The sequence below is a fragment of the Nestor notabilis genome, unplaced genomic scaffold, assembly GCF_000696875.1.
Source record: "Nestor notabilis isolate BGI_N333 unplaced genomic scaffold, ASM69687v1 scaffold20518, whole genome shotgun sequence".
Lineage (NCBI taxonomy): Eukaryota > Metazoa > Chordata > Aves > Psittaciformes > Psittacidae > Nestor > Nestor notabilis.
In genome coordinates, this window is record NW_009940825.1 from 4,243 (window position 1) to 30,439 (window position 26,197).

Genomic DNA, 26,197 nt, shown 5'->3' on the forward strand with positions numbered 1-26,197 from the left:
CAAGGGGGCTGGAGCACCTCCCTTATGAAGACAGGCTGAGAAAGTTGGGGCTGTTCAGCCTGGAGAAGAGAAGCTGTGTGCAGACCTCATAGCAGCCTTCCAGTATCTGAAGGATGCCAGAGAGGGACTCTTCATTGGGGACTGTAGTGATAGGACAAGGGGTAATGGGTTCAGATTTAAATAGGGGAGATTTAGGTTGGTTATAAGGAATTGTGAGGGTGGTGAGGCACTGGCACAGATTGCCCAAAGAAGTGATGAATGCCCCACCCCTGGCAGTGTTCAAGACCAAGTCGGACAGGGCCTTGAACAACCTGGTTTAGTGGAAAGTGTTTGTGTTAAGGTCCTTTCCAATCCAAACCATTCTATGATTCTATGTATACTTCATCACTGGTGTAAAATATTAATCAAGTATTTTCCAAAGACTGGGTAAAAAGGCTCTTTAAATCTGAGCATCAGGTCCCACCAACCTCTTAATTCAGAAGGGGCATGAGATTCTACGGATAGTTCTGCCCTGCACTTTAGGTGTGGTGCCACACCCAGACTTGCTGGGAAAAGACAGGAGAATAGGAGGAAAGCTGATGAATCATCAGTGTCCTGAATCAGCCACAAGTGGCAATATTCCTCTTAAAGCCTCATCTGCTCTCCTGCCTTCTCCCTCCCAACACACACATATACACAGTCACTCACCCCTTAACTCAGATTGCAGCTAAATGCCACAATTCATAATCTCTCTGTTGCAGTCAAAATTTGTACTTTTTGTAATTCCTAATGTTTTTGTTTCCCCAGTTTATCTAGGGCAATTTTACAGACTACTTTTAATCTACTAAGTCCATTTTAACCCACTGACTACAGTTATACATATGCAATGAAAGAACAGCCCCATGTCATGCCTGCACAGGCTAACTCACCCTGGCTGCGTGTCATCGGTCACACAATGGTATGTAAAAGTTCCAAACATCTGCACTCCCAGGATCCCATACAGGAGAAGAAAGAACAGAAGGAAAATTGAAACACTCCAGATTTGCTCTCCAGAACGCCTGGCAAAAAGATAAACATGACACTGAATGCACAGGCAACATGAAGCCTCCTCTGAAAAGCTCCAGAATACATAACATGCTCATACAGAGAAAATTTGTCCTTAAACCTGTCCTCTTAACTCTGTGCAGAGATAGAAAGGGGAGTCACGATTTTTTTCTAAACCCATAAGTTAAGGTAATTAAATCAGCTATAAACTGAAAAGGGTGGAAGGAAAAAGAAAACCCACAAAAAATGCATAAATCTAGCTTTTGTAAAACAGCATCTAATGACTTCTACAGACAAAATGCAATGATGAAGTTGATACCAAATATAGACCAAAAACCTTTCATATTATCATTACATGGCTTTTGCTGTTACATGCTGTACCGAACATACTCAGGTGTATTTGTTTGCATGTAAGCACCTCCGTACATATACCAATAAATGTGCACTCGTAACTCTAATGGTCAGGGCACATGCTCATGTACTTTATTTACCCTACTAGGACTGTTCACCTTGATTACTCAGTGTCCATATTAATGGAACAGAACTCACTGCCGTTGGTTGAAAATTGCTGGCTACAGTTATTAGCAACAAGCTTTAGGATTTCTTTAAATATTTGATCATTTTCTAGGAAACTTGATGATTCCTTAAACAGGGAAACAGCAAGAATTTTTTGGCCAGAACTAAAACTCAGGAAGAATACACCCACTAAGCATGAAAGATCATTTTCTAAGCTACACAGTCAGTCTTCTAAGTTAAAACTGAAATTTCCTCTGGTGTTATTCAGGTAAGAGCCTTACTTACTTCAAGATATTTGTTATCCTAGTTCTTGGCAGCTCAAAACGGAAATATATCCGGAATGCTCGAATCATAATAAGTGGTCGTGGAATCCGTAACATGCCCCATGGTGACATCTGGTCAACTATTTCAGCAATTTCAAACACCTATAAACAAAAGAATTGGGAGTTTTTCTGGATGATCCTGTGCTTTTCCTGTATTCATTTACAGAACTTTTGCAACTACGAACACTATACATGATTTTTATTTTCATTCTCAAACTTCTTTTGGTTTATTTTATGGTTCATGTTAACCATGTTTTCTTAAAAGACTTAATGAATCTTTTAATGCATTTCTAAGTTATCCCAGTGAAACTCCAAAACTATACTCTGCCTATGTTCATAATGCTTCTGTCTCAAACAACTCAAGATGACTGTGGAAGGTTGTGTCATCTGCCTGATATTGTGCTATTCCTACCCCATGAGTTTCCCACAACCTTGATAAAAGTGAATAATTCACATTTCTAAATATGGAAATCAGTATCTGCTTGCGTTGCACACCACTAAGGTTTTACTACAATATAAAAGTACACGTACATATATACATAGCTCACCTTATGAGCTGCAATATGCTTATAAATTCTCCATTTAATTCCAAGTGTGTGAGAAAACTGAACGTGTTCTTCTCCTACACTCCATTTACAACACGAATTTCAGCCAAGCCACAGCACAGGAAACCATCTCCTTAATACACTGACAGGTTAAGCACTCCATGAAGACTATTAAGCTCAATGATTGGGCAAAAATGTCTTGTTTTTAATCCCTGTCTCTCACTCTCTGACAATAACTACTTAATTTAACATTTCTTCAAAGTACTAAGAAAATGGAGGGGGAACCTGGCACATCTGACAGTGCTTATCTGTAATGATCAACTGTCACTCTGCATGTGTACGTGATGTACCAAAGTTTCCCCTGTGTTTAAAGTAGAAAATTATGTGTCTTAAGTTTGTCAGAAGTGGATAAGTTATGCCTAACGGCAATCACTACAGAACTTTTACAATCCTTACACTATCGCAAGCCCAGTCTCAGAGTCTTCAATCTGTTCTTACCCAAAACACTGGCTATTGGTAAAGACTGACTGGTTTGCAGGACACGATTTGACGTCTACTTTAACAGTCTACACATTTCTGCAACATATCCAAGTTCTCTTCTTTATGAAAATGTATCAAATTATTTCCAAATGTATTAATTATTATTTTTTCCATTGTGCTTTAACTTGACTTTTGGAAAAGGTCCATATTCCATGAAAAGGACCATATTCCATGAAACCCCTCCGCTCACCGTATCAATATGCCAACAGCATGGCAAATATCTAACACAGCAATCATTCTCTCTTTGATTGCCTAAGCTAGGACTCAGTGGAAGGTCTTTCATATGGAGCTGAGAGATAAATGGCTCTCTGAAGACCCTTCTCTCTCCTTTTGACTATGCAGAGAGTTTATGGTAACAAGCTTCAGCTTAATGTTTAACGTCTCAGTAAGAAAAATCAATCAAGATAAATTTTACCTCTAATGTAGATATACTGCAATGTGCAATTATGGAGCCATTGAATTCAGCACAGTTTTTTTAAAACAATTTGACCCATGTACTGCAGAAGCTATACTTCTGCAACTCGTAATCACTTGGTTGCACCATCTATTTTTCACAATTAAAGAACTACTCATTGAAAAAGACTAGTGAATAATTACCTGTAAAACCAGTGACACCCAAAGACAAAAGACCATGAATCCATCAAACACACACCAACGATCCTTTACATAGGAGCTATCACCCTACAAGACAGAGAAAAAGCTAAGAGATTAATTGTTTACTGTCAGGATTTACAAATATCATAAACAAAAGTTCTTGGAAAAAGGAAAAGTTGTCTTTATACCACATTTAAAATGCCATTTTTGAAAGACTCCAAAAGCCTAGTATCTGGACTACAATATGCTGGAAACGTATAAACACATCTTCTGTGTGGAAGTGTATCTCAGGGCACATAAACACCCCTTTCTCAATGAGGTTTTCTCCCAACAGATTGAACATATCCTCCCCTACCTTAAACATTCTCCGGTTCCTTTTCTTAGTTTAGTATTCTGTGAGATACAAACTACAGTGTTTGACATCCACTTTGGGGAAAAAATTCTTCTTGCATCTCAAGAACCTTAAAAACATTATGAGACTTTGGCCTGCTAAGCAATTCCTGGCTTGATACACATTGTTTCTTATCTCAGTGATAGTTATTTCAGTCAACCTGTACTTGTTTTCACATGTCTCAGCATTTTCATTGATTCTAAAAGCACAGACAAGATGTTTTGTTTTCATCTAATATTTTCAATGACATATACTATCCTAAAATTGATTTATCATTCCCTGCAGTAGGTGACAGCAAGATATATTGTGTAAATAGAGACAAAATATGGTGGGGTTTTTTTTTAAAAAAAAAGCTTTATTTCAGTTGCAAAAATTCTTTCAGGCAGAAGTAGACAAAGTAAGGACATCATGAAAATACAGTAAGTGATTTTCAACTCAGAAATAAAGGACAGAGAACTTCAATATTATTTTCAGACAGAGGATCTTGTAACGTGTAAGGATATTAAAGTTCTCAATCCAAGAATTAAGACCAAGAAGACTGCAGATCAGCGAAACAACAGAGCAGGAACTTTTACTTCATATTTTTAACCCATCCTTCCTGAAGAAAGCACTTAGTTCCCTAAGTAAAGTCTGAGCTAATCAGTACTCAAGCCTGAACAAACACAGTTGTTTCAGTGGTTATGGTCAGTAACCTTGAAGCAGATAGATACACGCTGCTTACCTGAACAGATCTGCTACCAGCACCCTACCTCTCACCCTCACTCATCTCCCTCTCTTTCCTCTTTCTGAACAAATCTTGTATGAGATTTGTATCAACATGCAACTTGAGTCCTTCAATTGTGGCTCTGAACAAAGCTGGTGATTGGGCTTTCTGTTGCTGAAGAAGCCTTCGAAACTTACTTTTCTTCTCTCAAGCACCCTTTGTCTAAAGCAAGAAGTTTTCCCTGGGTTGTGCTGTACAGATCTGAGCATGAACTTGTGCAGGAATTCCTGTATTCACCCTTCTCTGAATAACCTGTCAAGTACTCACTAAAAGCCAAATCTTTTTTTAGAAATTGCTTTTTCTCTCCACAATAGGTGTGGCATGATTGAAGCAGCTCGGCTGTTTTCTCCTTACAAAGGAAGATGTCATGACCCTTTTCAGTGCTCTCACCAGTCAAGCAGCTCCACCACCTCACTTCTCTCATAGTCACATCAGGCCAGCTTCCACAGCTATATGCTCCTGGTCAGGGAGGCTTCCAGTGGATCACTCACAGAAACTTAGGGCACCTGAATTACATCTGTAAAAACTACTCATTTTAGGGAACGCTCTGGCCCTTTGTGCTTTGCATGTAGGGAGCAAATCCTTTTCACGTCTGTTATTTGGCTGGCAGTAGAGATATGGTGGGGTATCTTTAATGCATTTATACTGTGTATTGGCATATGAGATGTTATTTACTGTGGGAAGCAATTTTAAGGCAGGATCACATGCTGCTTAATGCACCAAAAATCAGAATACGCTTTTTAGTATGAACCTTGATATTGACATCTAGTGCTACTTCCATTTAAAATCTAATTCTGACTAAACACAGGCTAGAACTCAATATTGACAGCAATGAACTGAGTTTCATTCACATTTGGAAAAAGCCTTGGGCTGAAATTCCAGACTCATGGTCAATGGCAGCCTTTGTTAGACTTGAAAAGAAATACAGATACATGAAATTTAAATACATCTGGTGACATCTTACCTAAACCAGCTAAATACCTAATGAATTGCAACAATGTTAATCTCTCATCCTTTTTTCATCACATCTGCTGAAATTTGAGAATTACTGATGAGTTTTGTTTCAGCATTTTTTTGTGAATGCACTATCCCAGACCATTTACATTATGGTTTTAAGTCTTTGAAACGTGATCTAAACATTTGAAAAAGATGAAGGGTTAGTACTGCAGACTAGAAATCTCATGCTGAGACTAATCCAAACCTCTTAACGTCATTAAAGAAGTTGCTGACTCCCTACTGCCTACAGTAGACAGTGGATTCTTTAATGCACACAGCAAGACCTGAAAACTTCTCCAGCAACATGACTTACTATCTAGACAACAAAATCATTTGCTTGTGACAGAGCAGTGGGTGCCAGTCTACTTACACGGTCCACGACTGCAGGCTTGGAACAGCCTTTGGAAGGCTTCTGCACCCTCACTTAATGCCTATCCCAGGCAGTCTAAGGGGCACTACTTGAACTCACTGGACTAGCTAACTAACAGCTATTGAAGTCCAACACAGCAACACTGCTTAGCTGTTAGATGGATCAATCTTTTCTTTGTTAATTAGAGAACTATTCACTGTTTTGTAATACCCTTCCTAGTCTCCACAGACAGCTTTTCCTAATACGCTTCTGTCTTTTTTTTATTTATAGCAGGTGAGCATCACTGTTAGTACACAATGATGGAAACGGCTTTCTTGGTAAATCACACATGTGGAAAGGACCAGAAGTCTGCCTTGCTCTTAGGAGATGCTAATCTGGATTAATCGGAAATTTGATATCTCAGAAGAACAGACAAGCTTGACATAACAGTCTGTAATTAAAATATTCTCTGCCTCATAAATTAACTTAATTTTCTATGGCAATGTTGTCATAACTAAGGAAGAATACTTCAAGTTCAGCATAAACACTTAATGTTTCTTTGTCTATTCAAATACAGGACCAATGAATAAATCTCCTCCTTTCTCCCTACATTCAGCTTATTTCACTAGGTTTTGCCTAATTTTAGTACCATTACATTAACTGGGTACAATGTATTAGCTCATTTCTTCATTTTCATTTTGACATGCAATACTGGTACTCCGATAACAGCACTGAGATTCCCAAAGATACATTTTCTCAAGTGTAACCAGCACATTAAAGATAAAACGCCAATTGCCAGTATTAGGTGCTCTAAATAGTCATTACACAAGTTCACAGAAAAAAACAATTTCGTAAGACCTAACTGGAAATGTGATCCAATACAAAATACAGACAGAACCACAGGCAGAAGTAATAATGCCTGAGGTAGTCACTCCATGAGAGCCATTACTGTTACATTACAGTTACATTAGAATGGAAGACAAGCCAGATTAAATTTTTTAATAAAAGTACATTCCTTTATCAACATTGCTGAAAGCAAAATACTCTACAAAATCAACATCTGAATTGCATAAAGCAATCTGCTAGAAGATTGATTATGTCTACTAAATTTGTTAGGCAATTTCAGTATCTCATTATTAAGGTAGGCATCTTAGCTGGATGACAGCACAGTCACCTCTTAGGTCATTTCTGCCCTGCTTATCTCTCAACATCTCAGGAACACTCAGAATGAACAGCAAATATCCCTGCAAGTGGAAAGCCTACTCCACCTCCCTGCTTGCCTTCAGGAATCTCTTTTTCTCTCTCATCTCTGACTATAACCTGTTCCCTGAATTCTTCCCTCTCACCTCTGACTATAACCTGTTCCCTGAATTCTTCCCTCTCACCTCTTTCTACATGCCTCTGTGGAAAAACTGAACAAAAGAAGTGATATGACATTTGCCCTGAGCAATTAAATTTATCATCATCTGCTCTGGAAAGGAGTCCCAGAGTCTTGGGTCTGTCATTAGGAAAACCTTAGTCTCCCACTTTTCCTCACAGTCTCTGACAAACAGGATAGCTGAAAGACGGTACAAACATGAGGAGATCAGCAAGTTCAGTACCAGCTACTTTGCTGTTCTATCATGGTCGCTGGACGCTGCATGTGGTTTGGTAGATAATGCCCATCAACAACTCCAGCAAATTTTTCAGATCACCCTGTGGGCTCCTTTCCGTAGCACTACAAATAAGCATTTAGGGGTGGAGGCTGACATTTACTGGCATTTTTGGAGCAGCATAAATGCACAGGAGGAAACAGAGGGAATAGAGGGAATCAGAATTCGGGAGTATAATTTTTTCCCCCTATGCTATGCTTATTATAACATAAAAAGAACAAACTAGAAGAGGGCACAGCTGAGTCAGCGAAACAAGACCCACCCTCTCTCCCCCCATTCCCTTTCTCCACACAAACACCACAGGGCACACAGGTGGGAGTGGGACAGAAAATGAAATCAGAGCTCAAGGGATTGCCTAACCTCTTTCTCCCCCTGCAAATACAGATAAATATATACATACATGATAACAGGCTATGTATCTTCTACCTAGTCACACCTACATGTATGTTTCTGGCTCAACTTTAAACCTTCCCTATTTCCTTAAAACCCTGCAGTTTACAGGTCTGTTCAGTAGCAGAATGATGTGGATAACCCAGCCCTCAACTGTCAAATACTGTCAACATTTTCCTTACGCAGAAAAGAGAATGAAGAGATACAGCCTAATCAAGAAGAAAAGCTGCCTCTGACTTCTGTTCTGAATTCTCCTCTTCCATTCCCCCAAAACAAAAATATTTCTCAAATGTGCTCATGCGTCAAACATTAGTCCCTTTCTTCCTCCTTCTGAGATTTGAAATTTCTTAGCTTATTTGGGTACTGGTTGAAGCAGGACCTCAGACCAACAGACAACTCTCAACCACACTACCTACTACAAAAGTCCATCTTTTACTCTGTGTGACACAAAACAAACACTAAAAAACAATCCTAGAATGGGTTGGTTGGAAAGGACATTAAGATCATCTAGTTCCAACCCCCTGCCATGGGCAGGTACACCTTCCACTAGACCAGGTTGCTCAAAGCCCCATCCAACCCGGCCGTGAACACTGCCAGGGATGGGACATCAACAGCTTCCCTGGGCAACCTGTGCCAGTGCCTCACCACATCATAGTGAAGAACTTTATTCTTCAGATCTAGCCTGCACCTCCCCTGTTTAAGTCTGACCCATCTTTTATGGCTCACAGCCATATACTCAACCCATGGCTCAAGCATCATATACTAGCTATCTTTTAATTGAAAGTACTTCTGTAGCTATAAAATGATGATCCATGCAGGAAACTAAGGAAATTGTGGATTGCTTAGCTAAGACTATGTTAATAACGAAAGAAAAACTGGCATAATTTAAAATGTGTGGTCACCTCCAAGTTAGCCCTCTGCAACAGTGATAGCATCACTTCAAATTGAAACAACTATTTTTTATTTTTTTTTTTAAAGTCAGTATTTCAGAGACAAGAAGAGTAAGGGGGGGACACCACATACAGCACCTCATTTCTGTGTATCTTATTTTCTCATCCAGTGTCTTCATTCATAGTTAAAGAAGTTACTTAAAATATATTCACATAACAGCAATTGATTTGTAACAGTCAATAGAATTGCTGTGTGGGTTACAGTGGGTGTTATCTCACTTTAGCATCACCGAGTTAAACAAGTTCAATTTGCAACTACTCATGTATTGCACTGAACTGCTCCATCATCAGATGCTTCCAAGTAACACGTCACCTAGTGCATAATTTATCTTGGTCATAACCTTCAATGTAGTGTTTCTAGTAATCTTGTATTTATGCTAGAAAAAAAATAGGAAAAATCACTTGATGTTACTGTATGGAAAACAAAGTAACTCTATTTATATGTTAAAAAAAATGAAACACAGCTCTTCTTGGTCCTCTGAATTAGAGGGTGATGTCATGCGTGCTACAGACACACAACACACAGTTCCAGTCTATCATTACAAAAAAGTTACGATCTCTACAAAACCACTACTTCATCATTTCCAATAACAAAAATATATAAATTTTAAGAGAATTTGTTGAGATTTTCTGTTTATTTTAGGAATTATCAATGAAGATGGAAGACTATTTCATTCATTAAAGAACAGTCTCAAATGTGTTTTCAAGGCACACTAGATTTTTAATTTATGTAATTAACTTCACCAAACTTCGTATTTCATGTTTCCCATTGTAATAGGAGGTTTTTGCAGTATTCACCATCTCATTTGCTGTTTCCAACAGGAGGGAAAAAAATGAACAAACAAAAACAAACCCCACACCAAAAAGCCTAAAGGAAGAAACAAACCTGGCCATGAAGTAAGAATCAAGACTTTCAAACAAACAAGGATCATTTTCATAAAACCATTTAGGTTGGAAAAGACCTTTAAGGTCATCAAGTCCAACGTTAACCTCTCATTGCCAAGTCTACCACTAAACCATGTCCCCAAGCACCACATTTACAAGTGGTGACTCCACCATTTCCATGGGCAGCCTGTTCCAATGCTTAACAACCCTTTCAGGGATGAAGTTTTTCCTACTATCCAATCTACAGTCCTCCTTCTCCCCTCCTATCTCCCCACCCCCACCCCCCTGGTGTAACTTGAGGCCATTTCCTGTTGTCCTATCCCTTGTTACTTGAGAGAAGAGACCAACATCCGCCTTACTATAACCTCTTTTCAGGTAGTTGTAGAGGGTGATAAGGTCCCCCCTTGAGCCTTCTCTTCTCCAGACTAAACAACCCCAGTTCCCTCAGCTGTTCCTCATCAGACTCATGCTCCAGACCCTTCACCGGCTTCATTGCCCTTGTCTGGATATGCTCCAGCACCCCACCTGGGACCCAGCAGTGTGCAGCCCCATGCTGCAATTTTTACTTGCTAAAAATCCTGTAGCAGTGTTTGTTGTAAAATAATGGGAATGGGTGGGGAATGGGAGGAGTTTAAAAACAGTGATTAAAACTAAAACTTAAAGAAAACTTAAAAACAAACCAGAAACAAACACGAAAACATTACACAACACTCCCTCCCTCAAGCACAAAAAGTCTCAAAGGGAATGACCACGTCCACAAAACAACGGAAAGGAATGCCTAAACACACTTCCCATGACAGCCAAATCACTGTACAGCATCTCAGTTCAGCTGAGTGGCAAGTAATTCAGATTGTCCACTCTCCAGAGCTGCCAGGAGCAGCCTTATTATATAGTCAATAGAGGACAGATGCCAGTACCTTCTTATCAATACCCAACAGTAGGTATGGCTACAGGGCATGTAGGGAAGGGAGCTTTGCTGATGTATTACACTGCCGCTTTCTCGATACACCGCTTTACTGCTGCAGTTGGGTGCCAGCATGCCCTGCAGAGAGATTTTATGGGTTACTACTGAAAGCCTCAATTTCATTTCCCTCTCCATCTGCTCATTAGCCATCTGTATTCAGTGCCGTAAGTAATGCCTTACTAGCTAACTTGGCTCCCTTGGATGTTTAAGGGTTCAGCAAATCTAAAAATGGATAATCAGGAGGAGGATTAATAGGATTCCCCTACCTGGAAGAGCACTCACTGTTTCCACGAAGCATGGGGGAAAAAACATCTTCACCGTGAGAACAGTTAAACACTAGGACACGCTGCCCAGAGAAGTGCTAGCATCTCCCTTGATGGAAATACTCAAGACTCAGCTTGATAGGGCCCTGGATAACCAAATTAAGGCCCTGCTTTGAGTAAGAGGTCGGTCCAGACCACCTCCACAGGTCCTTTCCAACCCAGACTTTTCCCTGGTTGTGTGCAATCCAAGCCAGCCTCCTCAAGGTGACAGCTCCTTGGAGTAGACTCCAGCTCTCCAGTTCTCCATCTAGTTCTACATGCATGGACATCTGCTCATGTTTGGAAGTACTCCAGCCTTGAGGTTATGTGTGTTAAACACTGCTGTGCTTCATCCAGCAGTATCTGCTCTCCCCCAGCTCCAGTGTTTACGGGGGATGCAATGGGAAGATCTGGATGCAAATGTTTCAAGGTGAAAGCTTTCACCCCAAGGCATCAAATATTTCCTGGAGACTGAAAAGGGAGATTTGACAAGCAAACAGTTTCATCTAACATGACAAAACTCAGATTTATGATTGTCAGTCACAGCTCTCTTTCAACAGAAAAAAGCCACAATGGTGAAAGCTGGAATAGATAAGAAGGTGGCACTTTTCAGAAAGAGGATTTTATCATTTGGCAATTAGAATTATTAAAAGCTGGAGAATCCACTTTATACTAAAGATACCAGGAAATAAGCAGGAAAAGATTATTGAATCAACAATCTTACTATAGCTGTAAGAAAGCAGTATTTATATTAGTGATGGAGAACACAATACTCTGAAATGAAATTTTGTATTCAGCCTACTGCCTTAAAAATCCCACACAAATTTTGTCATTTTCATGAAAATACGGCTGCATAGAAATGTTTTTATTCCCATTCACAGGGATTTGGATGTCAGTAGGATTTTTCATCTTGATGTCTTGTTTTATTTTCTCAAATTAAGAGAGAAGACAACATGGGCATAAAATAAAACAAAATAAAATACAATAAAATAAAATAAAATAATGTAATATAATAAAACAATCAAAACAAAATGAAATATCAATGTTGTTTAATTACAGCAGACTTCCCCGAAAATGCAAGTTTCAACACAAAAAAGGCACATTAGGGATGAAGTTCCCTCTCTTCCTATCTGAATACATGTTATCCAACATTTTGATTTCACTGCTATCCCATTATGTGTCATTTTACCCTGACATGAAGCAATTCATTAAAAATATCTCTCAACAATAGCTGTTTACATGAAGAAAAACTGTAAAGTAGTCCTTGAAAGTACTATTAGAAAGGGAAAAAAAAAAACATCAAAAAGTTTTCTTCATCTAAGCGGTCTGTATATTGAAAAGAGAAAATTATGAATTCATTATGAAAGTCAGTATGCCACATATTTTTTTTCTTGGTATCTTTAAAGTTAGATTTTGATCATCATGGTAAGTCACTAAGTCTTATATGGACACATACTTCAGTCCATGTCCAAAAATAATTTTTCACTGAAAATTTCCATGACCCACTGACTGGTTAGAAAAATTATCATTTTTCTTTTAGAAATACTGCCTATGAAAGTCCACCAAGTAACTAAAATGCCTTTGATTTTCTAATACTTTAATGCAAAAATGGTGCAAAAAGCCCCACTGTGTAATATGAGTCATTAGTTTCCTGTAATAAATTCTCCAACAAAACCAGGCACAAGTAACCATAGAAACAGGTGCGTATATTCTAGTGCCATGGTCTCTAACCTCCTCTGGCCCACAGGCAGCACTGTGCTGCAGGCAACTTCGTATTTGTTTTCCTCATGATAATCAGTTTTAATTTTTTTTAATTTCCTGTGACTGAAAGCAGCATAGGAGCACTTCACTAGCAACACGATTCCAGGAGGCTGGGAACAGATGTCCTTGTGATGGACGTATGCGCTTAGCAAAACAGCAACAGACAAACACAGGAAAAAGGTGAGACAGAAGAATCAACTTCTGTAGACTGAATGTCTTATTCAAATAATGGATATTAATGGTGTTTGCTATGAAATAATTTTTAAGACAATCACAGCTGCTAACATAAAAATACTACAGTATTTTTGAGGTTAAATTTTAAGACGATTTGAAATAAAATACTTTTTGCCAACACAGAACAGCATGGGACCTGCACTGCAGATCTAGGCTTCCAACAGCATTATAGATACTAAAGAATTATGTTTTTTTATAGATATGTAAAATAATTTTTATTTTATAATCCCAAGAAGTAGAGTCAAAGGGGAAACTGAAATTGTAACTGGGCCTTTTTTCGTGTTTGCTCTGTGAGCTTTTTACTATCACATGTAAGTAGTTTTCTCTTTTTACTTTTTCCTTCCACATAATTACACTCTGTTTAGCCGAAGCATCTCATGACTTTCTCATCCCTGCCACTGATTCCACTGGTTATGCCGGGCCTCAAGGTCTAGGTTCTCATTCCTGTTTGTGACTTGCACATCCCGAGACTAAGCTTTCACTACCAGCCATGCCGAGCACATTAGAGCATGCTGACATAGGAGGACACGAGCCGCATATTCTGTTTTATTACCAGACCTTTGAAATCAACACAGCTTCCTGATCCTTAACTCATTTACACACCATGGGTATACAGCATATCTAAAGTCACAGAGCACAGTAGTTTCCAAATTTCCACCTTCCGTTTTCAGTCTGTAACATAGCAGAAACTCCCCTGACAAAGATACTAAAAGCTGGTGAGCCAGCTAACAGTGTTTCACTGCAATTCAATTAATATTTCCATCAATCATCTGAAGGATTAAACTCATAATTTCTCCATTCTTGTAGATGAAAGTGGAATGTTCAATATTAAAAATACTGAAAAGAAGGCAAAACAGCTATTTGTAATAAGGTACTGTAAACAACAGTTCTGTAATCCATAACTCAGGACAAACTAGGATGATTACAGAAGAAACTCATTTAAGCATAAATGATTTAATTGACATGTTAAAGAATAAGCTGGCATACAATTATCAGGTTACTTTCTATAGCGTCCATTGACAAAAAATCTATAATAATGAGTCAGAGTAATTGCTGACTGTGAGATACCTAAAGGTTAGATGTCAGCCTAGGTACTTTAAGTTTCCCTTTCAGTCAATGGACAGAAACAGGCCAGATAAATTACCTTTTGGAAAAGCCTACTTTAGACACAAAATAGCAATTACAGACAATTGCAGACCCTCAAATTAGTGTCCATGAATGCTACTAAAAGTGTTTGCATTTTAAGACCAAAAGTCTATTTCATGCAAGCGAAGATAAAAAGTGGCAGAATACACAAATGGATGTCAGCTACTGCCACTGCTAACAGTTGTAGACCCCAGTTTAGATCACGGCAACCTGAGCTTTTCATTACAGCATAAAACGCCTATCTCCACCTCACGGTGCTTGCACAACAGGTGGAAAGTTCCTTATTTTGGCAGAGAATCGAATGAAGAGAGTTAAGCACACACGGCTGAGGTAAGGCTCCAGCCTGCTCTGTCCTCTATCCTCATCTCATGAGCAGATAGCAACTACTATCAGAAAAAAGAGGAAAATGTGCTCTCTGCACAGGGCAAATGCTGCCTGGGAACACCTGACAAACTGAAAGGCACTGATTTCAGTTAACTCGGTAATATGGCCTTTAGTACTAGGCAGAAGTAAAGGAAATGGCTTCCATCTATCTGCGACTGCACTGGCAGAAGATTAAGCTTTGTTTCAGTTCCTGCATGAATTCACGGAGAGTGCTGAAAGCTAACGGTGCAACCATTCACTTCAGCCCCTTGCAAGGAGTACTGAAGTCAGTGAGTAGTGCTCAGTGCTGCTGAAATAAAGTCTGACAAATCCACTCACAACTACTTCAGTTGGCACAAACGTTTTGCTGGGAATGTAATTGATTTAACAATGGGGGAAATGTCAAGGGCCATTACTTCTGACTTTCAATAATCTCCTTTGTTAGCTGACATGTGTCACAACTGCACAGTGAAAAGAAAAACATTTCTATTAAACTCAGTGCACTACTTGAGCTATATAAAAAAATTTCTAATTTTCAGATGATGATACTAAAATAAGTGTCAAATAGGCTTTTTTTAACAGACAGGAGAGAGACCTCTCCCACCTTCTTATTTTGCTGTGTTAGTCTTTAGCTGAAGAAAAGGATAAACCATGCCTCCTTTTTGCAACATGATTTCAACAGGTTTTCTAATACCATCATGACTGTGATTAGAAGCTGCAACAAGGATGTGGTATAATGAAAATAAATTCATGCACCCTCGCAGTGTCCATGGAGTGAAACAATATCCATTTATCTCCAATTCCATAAAGTCTGAAATTTCACGAGACATCTGTTACTTCCTTCTTTTTAATGTAGGTGATGTTAATTCTTTCATATCACAGACAAATTTTCCTGAAAATTTCTCAGATTTTGGCATATCTTTCTCCTTGGTTATTTTATTATACAGAATTCCACAAGTGCAATTGCGTCTAATACCAGCAATTTAGCAGGAATATTTCCTTATCTCCTTATTCCATCTCCTAACACAAAGGCTGAAAGTAAAAATTTCCAATAAACACACCTTTAAAGTAAGGTATCCTTACCTTGTTCATACCAATGTGAGATAACCTTCAGAAGACATCTTATTAGGAAGCAGAAGGTATTTTTTGCATCACACTGATTAAAAGAAATGTAAAGTCCTTGCGCCACAAGTTACGCTCCTGTCTTCTCTCAGAAGTCTGATGCTTATCTAATATCACATAACTTAGGCTTGACAGCTATTTTTTTAATTCAAACTCAACCCCTTTTTTCAATGAGGAGAACATTTCGGAAACTTTCCTATGTCAAGCATGTACAGTCATGTTTGTAAATGACATATGAGTGGGCACGTAAATGTGAGCTATTATACTGAGGGACCGTGAGTCTTGTCAATCAGGTTACAAGCTGAACTATTTCGACAGACACAAACATTAGTTAATTCATGGTGCTCTCAGAAGCATGCCAATCAATAAGTTACGCAGCAGACATAAACTGCATGTAAGTGGAAGACCAGTTTACATCTTACTCAAGATACAGTGAAGGAGACTGATCTGCTTTCATTTAAACTGACTTAATGCTTCCTTGATGCAGATGATTTTAACAGAGCTCTTTCTGACCAAGGAGCTTGAGACATGAAAGAAATTGTAACCAGTCTCTGAACTCTATTTACACTCTGGGAAATAAAGTTCATGCAATCAAATCTAGGAGCAACTGAAGAAAGTGGAATTCTGAATTGAAGACATCATGAAAACACCAGTGTCAAATTGAATTCAGTAAGTTTTACTACTGCACTTAATTTATTACATTTTATACACTCGTATGCAGCGTGGTACTGTGGTGAGCAAAACTGCATATATATCTTAAAAGGCTGTAATTTCACTCACACAACTGAAGTAGTATATTATGGTTGTATACATGTTAAACTTTTAGATTCTTTACAGAAATATAAATCACCAGTAGCAGGCAGTGAAATAAAGATAACTTCAAGCTAAATGTGGAAGTTTCAGTTTTATGATCCTAAAGAATCAGGGGTTAGTCATTACCTAGATTTTTCCAATGACTGCAAATCTTCACATTCCAGGTATTCCGGCAATCACCTTATTACATATTTCCCAATAAACTCTAAGTAACAGAGTATTTGCTACCTAATAAAGTATTACTTAGAACATTAAACAGTGGTTGCCAAAGAAGCAAATGTATTCTGTGAGAAGCTAGTTAATAACAAACCCATCAATGTTCGCTGTACCAACATAAGAGATATCCCTGACTTCTGGTAAATCAGAGATACTACATTGTATTATTCATCCACCCTACTACCAGTGGAGCTTTGTGTTTCAAGATACTGTGAGTCAGTCTGTATCTGCTGAGCAGACATACCTAAGTATAGCTGGGGAAAACATTACACCTTGAAGATGGTCTAAGTTAACACATTTCCATCTTACATGAGAGAAAAAAATAAAATTAAGTAATCTCTCAAGACTGAACTATTCACTGAACTGAATGAATTATGAGATTGGATGTCATATTAGGAGTGGGAGACTTTTAAGTCCATGACAGTGATGGCTATTGCTCATGCTTTATTGTCAAAAATAATTAAAAATAGAAGTTTGATTTCATTCAATTAAAACATTCCTATTCCTAAAATTCACACTACTTTAGTCATTAAATCTCATGTAAAATTTGTGTCAACATGCAGCCTTTCCCCACATACTGTGTTTTGATTTTCTAAGAAGTCAAAGTCAAGTGGTCTCCTGGCCTTTATTCTTACTTTCAATCACCCCTGAAGTCGAGCTGTACTTTATATTTAACGTTTCTAGGTCTGGGACAAAGAAATAATATGTATGTGGTAATGCTAAAAGAACCTTATTCACCATTCTATTAAATAGCTGTCTTTATTTTACACACTTCACAGCTTTTTTATGACTAGAAAGTCTGCGATATTTACCATTAATCTTTTTAATTTTTTTCCAATGACTTTCAAAGAGACAGCAATTTTTAATTTCTAAAACATTAGGTCTTTTTAAGATGTGTCTGTAACACGATTTGGTAGACATCTGCTAACATGCTTCATAAGCTATTCCTACAAAAATATTGATGTGGCTAAGTCACATCATCCATTAATTCATGTGCTACTCAGAGAACAGTATTTGCAATGCTTTGAAATCATTAAAATGTGTGATCTACACAGAAAGGTTGAGATAAAATATGAAACTGTGAAAACCTGCTTATCTAGGAATGCAGCAGTTTTAAAAATATTAAAATATGGCTGTACTTACTACAGCGTATTTTCATGACCAAAATTCATATTCAAAGTTATTTACTCATAAGTGCCTAATAGGTTAAACATAAATCAAAGTAGTAAGCCAAAACGGTTTCTCTTATAACTCCTTGAATAACTTGCTTGATGAAGTAATTAACACCTAATTTTTAATGTCACCAAACTATTCAGACGGAGGCCAGATTTACAATACAAGCATAAAAATACGTAGTAAGAAACAAAGACTTGGTCTCTGTCTCTATCTCATATAAAACTTCACAACCTATTACAAGTTGTCTTACTGTTTGTACATACATTTCATACAATGCAGCCAGCCAACACTAGACGGATTGTGCTAGAATTTTGGTTTTAAAAAGACCTCAATCAGTAATAAAATTATAGCCTGTGTTTCATTTTTCAGAGATGAGGTTTGAGGTAAAGACCGACATACTATTAGCATTAGTTCGCTTGTTCATAACAAGGAACAATAGCCTGCAATACCAAAAACTAAAATACGATTATCATATCACAAACCTTTCAGTACTTTCTTCACAAGTAGTGCCTTATACTGAATATAATCCATTACACTGCACATTTATATCCATTTTAACTCTTCCAGCAGAGTCAGTCTATCATAACACCTATTAGAAGCAAATAGCATATGATAGCAATAATAAGGAATATCAAAATACTGTTTCGAAAACAGAAGGACCTCAGACCCTATAGTAGCTACATCCCTATACTGTCATCTTCTGCTTTCTGTAGTATTTGTATTTTGTGCTTCTTGTCTAAACACGTCAGTGTCTATTTTCTTTGTAGGTGGTGGACATCATTATGAGCAGTGTCCCTCTGAGAGTCCTCAAAGAGTCCTCTGTATTGATTGTCTTCATAAATGGAACAAGCAACAACACTCAAATGGACAGCCCAAATTTTGAATAGATGTTACTAGCACAGCAGCAGTTGTTCAGACAAAAACATAAGAAATAATGTCACAATGTCACAGCAACACTTCAGCTTAACTTTCTGGGGTTAGGAAATACCTGGTTGGATGTATCAGTTGCTTTGTCACTTAATTTACACAGGGAAAAGGGAAACTTTCCACAGAGAAAAGGCTAGGATTTCAAGAAATTACTTTCCTTTTCTGAAAACCCCTGGGAATCAAAGGAAGTAAATTTCTCATTTGTCCTCAGAAGGTGTTAATTAGATATGACTTAACATTTTCAAAATCTTCTTAGCTCAGCTATACTTACACTGTTATTAATTGGGACTTAAGTGGATGGTGCCTACCTTCTCCATAAATTAGTTTCTCACTGGACTAAAATTTTGCATTAATCATGGTTCAAAAGTTTATTAGCATTTCCATTCCTAAAGCTTTTACAGAAAAACTGATCTATGGTAAAGTTCAATAGAACCATATGGCAATACATTCATTGATCCTATGTTCACTAGAAGTCGTGAATGCACTTAAATTAGGACTACAGTTCATAAATAAATTTCCTTATATAAAGATGTCTCATATACAAACACTTTTAATAAATGCTAATAGGTTTCTAAACAGTGCCTTATTTTACTTGGGTTGGTCTGTCAGTGTTGAAGAGGCATTTGGACAACACCCTTAACAACATGCTTTAACATTTGGTCAGCCCTGACGTGGTCAGACAGTTGCACTAGATGATCAATGCAGGTCCCTTCCAACTATTCTATTCCATTCCATATCCACAAATTTAACCAACCCAGTGAAAGACATTAATATATGCAGAAACATTTATTCATAACCCCTAGGTGTCAACTGTGAGTAAAGTTTGTATTTCCATACACAAAGGCTGAGAAATCAAGCTTTGTAAGACAGCCATGCTGTTGGCCATCCCTCCCTCTCCCTGCATTAATATCTATCTGTTCATTTCTTTGCAAAGTCTGTACTGGTTGTAATAGTAACTTGGTACTCCCACGCTGTTCCAATGTGCCCATTGGCCAATAATTCCTCATTCTTCATCCTGTGTCCTCACTCCCCCTGCTTAATGGACATCTTTGAATAAAAGAGTACAGGTAGTGGCTGGAAAAAGCACTTCACAAAGGACTACTTTGGCCTTACACAACACATGAAGATTTTCTCAGAATCATCTTATTTCATTAATTTTCCTAAATATTAATGATACTTTAACTTTTACTATTAATATTTGTTAAGTATGATGACATAATAGCTTAGTTTGATAGTGAACAAAAATGCTATCTGCAAACTCAGAACAAACTGAAAACATAAGTACAACCTCAGATGTCTATGGAGTCACTAGACCTTTCAGGAGTGAAAGGCACAGGTAACACACTGATTATCTACTCTGTGCAATAGTGACGTAATTGTATTTTCAATAAGGTCTGCAGATGGGTTCTCTATATGTAAGCTGAATTTGTATCTTTTTATAGAAGATTATAGAAGACTGAAAACAATCAGTAAAATAACGTTACAAAAAATGATTACTGAAAAATTCTGCAGTTTTACCTTCTCCATTATCATATCTACTTACACAAGTTAGTCCAGCTACAACAGTAACCATATGATAACAGAAGCATTTGTTTACCAACATGCTTTATATTAAGGAAAAATTCAATAACGCAATATAACTTTCTCATTTAGCTCACACTAGGACATATGTTCTTATTTAAATTAAGTAACCACACAACGCCACATCCAGCCTTCTGAAAAGAAAATCAAAGTCCTAAGTCCATATATGGATCTCTAGACATTTACAAAATACCCTTGCTAATGTATATGTAGCTTATTTTTCCTTTTGTTGTTTATATTAACACAATGAAACTATCTATTTTTTAGTAGGAAACCATTACTATAAATGTTGGCATTATATTTTGGGGGGATTAAATATGCAGCAAAGCTGCATCTTTGTCAATCTGTCTTTTCAGTTTATATGCCATGGTATTGCCTGCAGTTATAAACAATCATAGCAAAAAGATCTGAAAAGTTAAAAAACAAGTATCAAATACAACCAGCATATATTCAGACCACTTTCTTAAGCACATGCAGAATACTATTTAAATGCTTACCTTAACTATCCCACGGATATGCATTTTTGCTATCATCTCTGCAGTGTAAAGAAACATCAGTAGAGTATCGAGAGCAAATGTCACATACTGGAGAGGAGGATAATGCTCAAAGGTCTTTGGAGTGTTCATACAAACAGAAATAACACTGATGATGGCACAGATTCGTAGTAAAGAGTGAACCCACTGAAGAAGAACACAAGACATTGTGAGATTGCTTTGATGTTCAAAAAAAAGCTTAAATGTTAAGCCTCCATAACTTGTTCTGCTACTTTTTGTAAATGCACATTTGCATTTTTCTTTTACATCATGATCCACATATTAAAGATCTTCATCCAAAAATAAGCACTCCTGACTTTAATTTATGCATACACACACACACACACACACATATATATATGTACATATATACATACATAATTTTAGTAGTTAATTTGGGAGGTTGTATAACTCAGAAACCAAGAATTAAGAGCCAGGAAACTGAGAATTAGGATTCTATCATTTCTACTTTACGGCTTTTATTATCCAATTTCTTATCAAATGACAACTTGTCAGATTTATGCATAAGACAATAAGCGGAATTAGATAATGTTGTAAATTGGGTGAATACATTAAATGAAAGTATCTGTGGAAAATTTCAGTTCCACATTTAGATGAACTGATTTTTAATCAGAAAGCTACTTCTTAACATCAGGAGTCACTTTTTTCTCCAAACAAGTTTTGTTGCTGTAAGAGAATAGTTCATTTCTATGACTACGTAGCTCTCAGTTCCACTACAATCTTTATTAATAAGGCTGTAGGAGAATGTAAAGCAGAATATATCGATACAGGGGTTTAAGGTGGATTCTTTTTTCTTTTAAATCAAAACACCATTGAAACATCTTGAAGCCAAGCAAGTGTAATTAATCAGCTCGTAAGGTCATATCTATTAAGACAAGAAGAAGAAAAAAAAAAGACACTTTGGCAAGAAAAAAATCTCCAAACAAAAATTACTGAAGTGTATTTATAGCAACTTTTCATCTGACTTTACACCACCTCAAACCTTCATATCAGAAAGATTTGAGAACACTCACCTATTTTAATACTCACTGTACACTCACCTAAGTGTAGTATTTGACCTGAACTGAATAGCTCGTTTCCATACTCTGAGCCCAAATTAATAATTTGGAAGTGAAAGCACCTGATGAATGATCTCTTATGTCCTTTTAATACCCGTTTTGTTTCAAACCTTGTCTCAACTAAAAAATTAACAAACAGCATAGCAGATACAAAAACTGTTCTCTACCACAGTAAACCGCTGGTATTACACATGCTAACAAATAAAAAACTAGTCCATCAGCGAGACAAGAGAAGAATTACCCCATCAAAAAAATATGTACTGTATGCTGAGAAACACAGGTAAATAACCTAGGATATATCTTTGCCTTCGAACTTCTTACAGCAGTCAATACAAACATTCCACTTAAGATTATTTAGCACAAATATATGGGTGTCGTCTTGTAAATTATCTATGTGTTAAAACTCAGCAACAAAGCTAAGGGAATCTGGCATCCAAACTGCAAATGAGATGATAGTTCCATCAAATGAATGTAATGCCAACAACACGTATTGTTTCAGAATATCTGACTTTCTGCATTTACAAAGCAAAAATGTATATGTTACTTTAAGAGAAATGTGAAAATGCCTTCTCTGCAAAAGCATGAATAATTCAACATATAGGAATTCTAGATGCACACTGACTGCTGAATAAATATTTTAATCATAATAACCATATTCAGAAGGTAAAGGCATTTTCTTAATACTGCACATTCTATTAATAACTCCACTCTCAATGAAGCTTTCCCCAGTCTCAAGCTGCTAGACAGTTTTGCACCTATCTCTTTCTTAGGGCAGGTTGTAAGTTAAATGATACCAGAAAAAGTAACAAGTGATATAAAAGACGAGATTTGAAAGCCAGAAGTGCCGACTGCTGGCTACCACTTTAGCATGAAACGGTCCTTTTAACGTCCTTTTCAAAAGCTCCTTTTATGAACTTCACTTCTAATTTCAATAAACATGTTAGGAACAAGAGACATTGAAAGGATGGCTGTTTAAAAAAAAATCCAATCAGTAGATGAACTTGTTGGCAAACACTGCTTGATCATCCCCATCAGTCTGTAACAATCAAAAGAACCCTTTTTATTTAGTTTTGGACTTTTTGCAAACAATGAACTGGTAGATTAGCAATTACAGCGCAATATTGTTTCTGGCAAATATCTATTTCAGCATCTTCTGTCAAGCCCTGTTTCAACAAAACAAGTCACATTTAACTTAAAATTAGTAACTACAGAAAGAGATACCTACTGGTTTGTTTATCCACAGAATATCTGCGTTGTCTGACAAAGATTCATCGGGACCAAAATCTGTAACTGGTTGGGCTTCCACCCTTGAACTTTGCTTCCTTTTTAGCATCCTGAAGTTAACTTTTGTTATCTATAATCATGCAACGTCCTTGGGGAGAAAAAAAAGACAAGACATTAATCCACTAAAACAATTTTGTAATGCATTTTGACCAGTTTTATAAGTAACCTAAAGCATTTAGTTTTCACGCAAACTGCTATTAGGATCTTCATTTTATTAAAAAGCTTCACCTATAGAGATCACTGACATGACTGTCATTAGTATACAAAAATGTACACAAAGGTATGTAACGCAAACAATTACCAGAAACTTAGCAACGCTGGCAGAAAAATTGTGCCAACATGCAAAGAATGCTACTGCTGTAAACTTAAACCCAGAATAATCATTGGATAGATTTGACCTGAAGCCATTTAATCTATTGGAGACATTTCTATTTATTCCACTAGCTAAGATAAATCCCAACATGCTGCAGGCAAACAGGCAACGTTAAGCAGACGACACATGGTCACATTTTTACTGAAATCAGAAGAGCCTTTTTGCTCTATCCTACTATTAACATGTATTTTTCTAATACTTTTTTTTTCTAATGTTAGCTACTATCTATCCAACAGCCAGACAGTTTGCTGTCTCTGGGGCATATGTTGGCACATGGGTGCACTGAGGAAAATGTGTTGTTTCCACAAGATCAGGGCAAATCTCGGCATTAACTGACCGAACCTTCTGTATGCTCAGCCACTTGAGCCACAACAGCAGAAAGGTGGGTTAGACTTCCCCATTGATACAGTTCATAGACCCCAGAGTCTAAATAAATCCAAAGACATGAAGAAGATACAGTCTCCCAAGAAAAGTCTACTGATGAAATACAGTTCTGTCATTCATGAAATACAATCCCTTAGGGATTTTATTTTTTTTAATTTTTTCAGGAAAGTGAGAAGGGGGAAGGAGAAAGCAAGACCTTGGGACCTTGTTCTGGACCTTTACTCTGGACCAAGCTGGACACAAAAAAGGGTAGATTACAATCTTGAAAACTTTGTCAAAACTGGTATAAAGTAGAATCATAGAATGGTTTGTGTTGGAGGGAACCTTAAAGTTCATCTAGTTCCACCACCCCTGCCATGGGCAAGAATATCTTCCACTAGACCAGGTTGCTCCAAGCCCCATCCAGCCTGGCCCTGAACACTGCCAGGGATGGGGCAGCCACAGCTTCTCTGGGCAACCTGTGCCAGCGTCTCACCAATCTCGCAGTAAAGAATTTCTTCCTTACGTCCAACCTAAATCTTTCCTCTTTTCAGCTTAAAGTTGTCGACCCCTTGCCCAGTCACTACAGGCCTTGGTAGTTACAGGTCCAAGCATCAGAATGATTACTGCAACATGAATGCAACATGAATGCAAGAGATGATTAGCTGGAGGAAAACAGTGGGCTCAAGACTGCAGAAGTACCCATGTGCTTGGTCTCAGACGACTTTTCCAGCTACAAAGGCTGCTGCTTCACATTCAAACACTATGGACCTATGCCTTCCTGGCTGTCTTCTTTTAGCTGTTATGGCAAGCATCTTCTTCCAAGTCCCCCAGAATCTACTCCTACTCTGTCTTTCTTCCAGATTCAAGTGATCAGCTCCTGTCTCTGTAACTCCCTTGCTACGTATTTTCAGATGAGTGCTTTTGTAGTTTCTCTACCTTGTCTCTCCAGACATGATGAGCTCTGTATGTGAGCTCCTTGCCAAGCTTCTACAAAGGTTTCTCAGTATGTTCTTTCGTACCTGTCAGTAAACAAAAATTCCTGGTCATGATGACTGTGTTGTCAGTACAACCTTGTGTTTTCTTGTGTATACACACCTATCTCATATCTCCTGTGCAGTATTTAAAGCCCAAGTGCATCAACTTCTGACATCTTTATTTGTATGGTCAGTCACAGCAAATTTAGTGTAAGCAAAACTGGTAAGCAGTCACTAAAAATATGCAAATATTGTAAAATTAACATTTTAAAGTAAGTCTTTCTCTAACAAATGTGAAATAATATCCATACAAGCTGTATGCTCTCTTCCTCAAGGTTTATGCTCTGACTTCTTTCTCATGACTGATTCCACTACATCCTACTCTTTAGCAGTTTTTCCTGCTTTCTCCTATTTATTTCTAAGCCTAATGTATTGACTTGTTTTACCTACTTGGACCAAAGTATAAGTAGAAATGCTTGAAGCCTCAGCGATGTTAGTGTACTTTCTGAGGTCATGAAGCCTTAAAAAGGCTATATTTAGCAGAGGGATTAAGAAGTGTACTGCAATGTCTTGGGTGCTGCCATTCTCAAGACCTTAGGAAAAAAAAAGACGACGCTTTTTAAAATGTTTCTTGCAAGTATGTTCCTTTGGAAACTTGCTAAAAAGCTAATCAGTGAATTAACAAAATATTAATTTTATGTTTACCATTTCTGGTAATGGCTATGACAGTGCTCCTAGTAAACTCCTAAGAAAACACATGCCAATAAATAAAGAACCAGTAAGGACAACAAATAATTATGAGAAAAGGCTCAGGATATGAAACACTAACAAGCCACTGCTGATTTATTTTTCTTTTTAAATAAATGACACTAAATAACAAGCTATGTCCATTTGGGAAAGAAAATAGATAATTATCAACTGGCTGTTAGAGAGGCTCTGCTGGTTTTGTGCTTTTCTCAATATTGCTTATTTATACTTCTGATGCGTGGGAAGATTAGCCATATCCTTCTAATGAAATTCCCATTTACCCTATTACCCAGTGCCTCTTTATTTTTTTCTTTTAACT

At 37.5% G+C, this 26,197-nt stretch overlaps 1 protein-coding gene across 1 annotated transcript; it reads right to left on the reverse strand.

Moving 5' to 3' along the window:
* Window positions 1-904: 904 nt before the first annotated feature.
* Window positions 905-23,467, reverse strand: LOC104410428 (sodium leak channel non-selective protein-like; the record flags this gene model as incomplete). The annotated part of the gene is given in 5 exon segments (XM_010020578.1): window positions 905-1,037; window positions 1,825-1,964; window positions 3,545-3,628; window positions 21,020-21,202; window positions 23,360-23,467. Coding segments are annotated over 5 exon segments (648 nt in total), but the record flags the coding sequence as incomplete, so codon positions are not given.
* Window positions 23,468-26,197: the final 2,730 nt, after the last annotated feature.